The sequence below is a fragment of the Penaeus monodon genome, chromosome 43 (assembly GCF_015228065.2).
Source record: "Penaeus monodon isolate SGIC_2016 chromosome 43, NSTDA_Pmon_1, whole genome shotgun sequence".
Taxonomy (NCBI): domain Eukaryota; kingdom Metazoa; phylum Arthropoda; class Malacostraca; order Decapoda; family Penaeidae; genus Penaeus; species Penaeus monodon.
Window position 1 is genome coordinate 6,449,372 of NC_051428.1, and position 6,144 is coordinate 6,455,515.

A 6,144-nucleotide genomic window follows, 5' to 3' on the forward strand; every position below is an offset into this window, starting at 1 on the left:
TATTCGGCACCTCTTAAATATGTAATGACTAGTATACATGCAATTTTACGTGTTAGTAGAGTCTACAGATGTTGCGGCCGGTGCAGTTTCCTGTGACCCGTATTCATGTTGACAAATGTAAAAAAGGTATGAATGAGAATGAATATCTTCACAATACAAGTGATGTATTTCACTGGTTTTGATCATGTCTTTGTCAGAGATGGATAGACCTCACACTATCTCGAAACGAATTTGGATTGTTGCTGAATGCTGAGAAACTTTTCCGGTATTTTGCGCAACAAAGCAGCTTGGTCTGGTCGTGTTTATGGAATCACGTGTCGCAACTGTTGGATTTGCTGAGCAACTGTTTCAGGTATAGCATCGAGCAACAATGTATCTTGGTCTAGACCAGGTTTTAAGATAACATCAAGACCAATTATTTGTGAGACTTATTGAATAAGTTTTAACACACGAGGTGCAAAAGAGGATAACCTGTGCTCTAGATCAAAGAGGAAATTATACAAACAAGAACAGATGAATGCAGTAACACGGTAATGTCTCGCAAAGTACGAATATTTAAACACTCGTTTCCTTCATAACCAGAATAGCATGATGCTCATGTCATTTAATTTGACTTTATCAAGATGGCTCCACAAGTGCCAAGTCACCAAGGAGTAAATTACTGGTCCTACCTATCTCACCTGTTTAGCCTAATCCATGAATTACGTGGTTCTTTTTAATCTTTCATATCTGACGGTATTGTTGATAGAGTCATTAATAATAATGCCAATTATGATACTAACGATATTAATAATGACGATACTAACGATGTTAATAACGATACCGGTATCAACGATGTTAATAGCATAAGAAACGTAAATCCCGAAATTTCAAAGAATGAGGAAATTACGTGAGTCACGTAAGGAGTAGCAATCGACGCCTTGATGGTCGCACACCTGTGAAACCATCTGTGCGCAACGAAATTCACAAAAAAATAAAATAAAATGCAGAGAACAGTGCAGTCAGAAAAATGTAGCATTACCCTTGACATAAATTATGAAAAAAATCGAAGTGTTGTAGAACAGCAAGGCAAGACAGTTTGAACCGTAACCCTACGAATGTAGGTTTTGCGATACAGTAGCGTGTATGTGCTGGAGTCATTGAACATTAGTAAAACACAAGTTTTATTATCTGTATGCAAAATAAAAGAAAGTAATAATGTCGAGTAGCAACACATGCGCAGTCAAAAAGAATAAAAAGAGAAAAAAAAAACGAAAAAGTGGAGCAGGAAAATTAAGAGCTAAGAAATGGCACTGACAGAGTATACATTTTCGTTGAAGTTTAATAGCTAAGGAAGAGATGGATATATGTTGATGTTTAAAAGAACAGCTTTATGTAAAGACTAATGATTTATTTCTATAAAAGTCTACACATATTTATCCCCTCTTTTGGATATGGGAAACGGTAAAGCCTGTATCAAAGGCTTAAATCTTTCCTACAGTCTCTGTTTTCTGTGATTTCATGCTTATTCCTCCTGGGAAATGAGAGGCCAGTCGAATTCAGTTTTAGTGACATTGTTTGTGTATAGGAAACATCTCGAAATATTTTATACACAATGCTCATCTGAAAATTAATCTGTTCACATGTCTTCGAATGTTATTTTCCATGTTTATTTCTGTGCAACCCTCTCAGTTCAGCTGCTAGCATGGATTTCTTAATAAGGATATATATTTATTCTTTACTATTACTGTTAAAGAGCGACGGTGGCTCCTCGCAGACTGTGACGCGTCTCCATGATGCATATACCATTCCCAATCCATATTATTTTAGAAGCATCTATGTGAAGCATTTGCCAATCGATCTAAGGCATTCACATCCCACTTCGAAGCATTACGAACCCGCTCCCGATTTATCTAAACCACGGATATTGGTGGTCATGCAGTGCTGTGTTTCGCTTTACTTAATACCCATGAATACTGATAACAGTTTAAACATTTGATTTATTAAACGGGTATTGGATATGATGATGAAGATATTTTGTTCTTATTCACCATCTAAGTCATGATGAGAATAAAATAATGCAAAATACTTATTTTATGTAGATAATAAAATATATTTAAATTTATAAATACATACACAAAACAACGCAGGGTTATCGAAACGCACAACACAGACTTGTGCTCAGCTCCTCTTTGACCACAAGTACAGGTAACAATATCTTTTTCTGACAGTACAGGGTCACGTGGCCAGTGGGTTAATCTTTTATCAACTATTTTCCTTGCGTAGTCCATGCACACACGCACCACCCGCGCGCGTATGCGAGCACGTGCGCTGAGTTACATAATTTTCTGTAAATCGAACCTAGATACGATGAAGTTCCTTGGGCAAGGAACTTTACCTCGATTGCCTATTTAGCCACTGGGTGGGCAGGACAGCCCAAGTCAGTGCTGGTCCCAAGCCCGGATAAAATAGAGAGAATGATTACCTAAAAAAAAAAAAGGAACACCGGCACTCTCCGTGGAAAGGAACTGGGGACCCTACCACGTACTCACTCCAAGATCATCACAACATGAAAACTACAATTAAGTAACATGCTGTGACCACGGCGGCTCAAACATGAACCTAAATGTGGGTAGCAGGCTTTTAGTGTAGTGTAATGAGATGATAGAGAATTCATATGTAATGCTCACAAAACAAATACCTTTAATGTTTTCACAGTCGAGAATGATCGTGACATAAACCTACATGATCACATACACACACATATATATATATATATATATATATATATATATATATATATATATATATATATATATATATATTTATTTATAACTGAGGGGAAAGGTTAACGTTTTTTCAGGTATGCTTTAATGTGGTCGCCTCCTTTTTGAGTAATTTAGACAATCCGGTGTGACATGCCTGCATGCCAATATACAGATCAAGAAGTCAATTACACTGTGTTTAATTTTTGCACATAATTGAAAGGCAATAAAAAGGTGCAGGTTTTCACTGAAAAGGGATACTCTAGAATTCAAGTCGAGTTGCTACTTTTCCTTTCCTGACGCAGTATGAATAAATCAAACTTTACCGACGACATTCTTAAGAATATATATATATATATATATATATATATATATATATATATATATATATATATATATATATATATTTTTTTTTTTTTTTTTTTTTTTTTTTTTTTATGACTAATAACGTCAGTATTCCGGACCAATTACAATTCATTTTGCCTTCATATTCAGATACTGACTAGTAACGAAATTAGCCTAGGTTCCTTTTTTGTCTTCCTGTTCTTTACTCTGAATTTATAATTTCTATCTTTCTCATATAGTCTCTTTTAGTCTCTCTGACTTCATGCTGTTTGGCTCTTCAGCTACTCGATTTCTGTCCTTACCTTTCTGCATTTATTTTTCCAGTTAGTTTCCTGACAATGAGGCTTTGTATTGATATCCTCATCCCTGACTGCTTTAATCCTTTTGGGTTTTGTTTGAGTCCTCGCAGTTTTTAAAAAAATCGTTTCCTTTATAACTCTGGATTGTCACCATAAGATCTTTTCCATCTGAGACATTTCCGGTTGGCCTCCCTAATAAACCTCAATATGGCACAGCTGGAAGTTAGTAGTGAGACCCATCTTTTGCACGGTGACGAACCTGGCCGTGACGGGCGAGGCTCCTTCCACGATAATTTCCTGTCCAGCAATGGCAGGGCCCGTGAAAAACCCGAAGACGAGGAATGCGCTGAAATCGCCCGGAGTGGCCGCGGGTGAGACACTGACCCGAAGCTCCAGGTTGCTGATGCGGTTGATCATGAAGGCCGCCCCTCCGGGCTGCGCGAAAAACTTCACGAGGCGAAAGGTCACGGGAGCCCTGAAGTCCAGCATGAACCATGGGTCGTTCAACTCATTAGGATCAAAACACTGGCTCATAGACTTCCGGTCGTAAATGCCGTCCACAAGGTTGCTCTTTTCTCTCACGCCGGCGTAGACAGGATGGACTTCCGTCCCCTCGATGACAGCCCCGGTAGCGAAGTCGGGATGGCGTCGGGTGTAGCAGGTGAGGGCGTCGGCCAAGTTGGGCTCGCTGTAACCTGGCATTACAATCAGGTCGGAATAGAAGCACTGGTCGGTGGTCTGGTCGTGGCACCACAGGTCGCACCACTCTCGAAGGCTGCAGATGATCGAACTCTTGATATTACTGAAACTTTCCGGGGCAACCTCGAGACGCTGAGACGCCGAAACGGTCGCAGCAGACACGGAGACCCTGTGGAAAAGATTTGTAATGGCCAGGCAAGGAGCCCAGGACTGCCCCACCAACACCACAATGAACAATGATGCTGTTGCGGTCTTCATCGTGAACGGAAGAGAGTGATGAGCTCTTGCGAAGGCCTTTGTCAGAATGCCTTTGGCGGACCAGAGCTGCCGCGTCGACCATTCACCAGCCGTGGAATCTGGGAGAGAGCAAGGCACTGCAGCTTTAGTATGATTTAATAATGAAATACAAGATGCATTAACATCTTTTTATAGTGATAGACAGGATATACGTTTATATACAGCCTTGATTCATATTCCTATGAAGGCTATTTTCATGAGTAACACAAACCGATAATCACCAGCACTGAAATGCACGTTAATACACATACTCACTCACTCACACACACACGCGCGCGCGCGTGTTTCTTGTAAAAACTACATTTTAAAATTATTCAAATCAGTCTTCATATTTTATTACAGGACTTCAAGTTAATTCCTTTGTAACTTCTTATGTGAAAAAAACATAAAAAAAATATCTCTGACTAGCATATACTAAGCTCTTGATTTTAAGTTATGTGTTAACAAATGATACATATATCAAAAATAGAAAATTTCTTATACTATCGTATGCATCCTTATCACACTTATGCAGAAAATCTATAATTCACTATGGCAGCATGTCACATAAACTGACTGAAAAGTGATATAGGGCTCTGTATCATTATCCAAAAATATTTCTTGATAGACTAAATCACAAAGTAAGGCACACGCAAATTTGGGAAAGTATCAAGGAAATAATTACATACCCTATCTGGTAACATACTTTAATGTCGATTATATATCATTCAGAAACTAGATGCCGAATCCTTGCCTCGCTTTCAACAATATGAATATCATTAAAGTTTGATATTTTGGTAAATTAATAAAACAAATGTTCTATATGACATTCTAGTACAGATATAAACAGTGGCACATTAGGAGCACATGGTTTGAAAAGTTAAGATTGAGTTCAGCTTTCACCAAATAATTAAATAACTATTTGATCTGATCTGAACTACATTCTTTAAGAGTGCATGAATACTTGTCTATTTACTCACAATCTTGGCATTTCCTAGGGTTTAGTATTAATACAAAATGTTTCATAATCGGCCTGAGCAGACAGGGTCCTTCCACACAGAAGCAAGGATGTCGTCCTCAGCTTGTATGTTGTTCGATAAATAGCTGTTACACACACACGCACACACACACAGGCCTTTTTTGTAACATTTCCGAAACCTCTAACACTTTGATACAGTCTGTACATGTTTGCCTTTTATGCATACATTATTAGAACCTGTTGAAACATCTTTTCATTTTGTATCAAAGTGTTTACCTTCAACTTGATACGGTTTGATACGCTCCGCCCAGCCACTCAGAGCGCGGTATTTTTCAGGTATATTTCACGTAGTCTCAGACAGGGATTTATATTTACATTGATTACGAATCGCATCGTAAGTTTCCTGATAAACTGTTTTATTATAAAGGTGCATAAAATGTTTCTATGCCTCTTTAGCAGTACATCAGGTCACTCTATATAGGTAAGATTTTAAATCAATCATGACGGTCGCTGGAACGACATGGAAAGAATTTCCAACTTGTCTGAGTCAAATGACGTGGTGTTGACTTCGGTGGGATAAATGTCTTCAAAATCATTCTGTATATTTATTATAAAAAGAAATGCTGAGTATCTCAATTTGTTGACATATTTCAATAAATAAATCATGTACATGTCCGTGATCATCGGAATTACCCAGTTGTTTGATTTGGACACGGAACTCACTCGCGGTGGGTACGATGAGATCCAAAACCTTATGCAACTTTCATATTTCATATGAAGTATAATGTATGTAACAAGAAAA

At 38.2% G+C, this 6,144-nt stretch overlaps 1 protein-coding gene across 1 annotated transcript in view; it reads right to left on the reverse strand.

Moving 5' to 3' along the window:
• Nucleotides 1–3,173: 3,173 nt before the first annotated feature.
• LOC119568113 overlaps nucleotides 3,174–6,144 on the reverse strand; it is a 3,990-nt gene continuing 1,019 nt past the window's right edge. The window contains exon 2 of the mRNA XM_037916510.1: nucleotides 3,174–4,443. Within this exon, the coding sequence (XP_037772438.1) occupies nucleotides 3,581–4,345 (765 nt within the window). The 5' untranslated portion in view covers nucleotides 4,346–4,443 and the 3' untranslated portion in view covers nucleotides 3,174–3,580. The remainder of the gene's footprint in view (nucleotides 4,444–6,144) is intronic.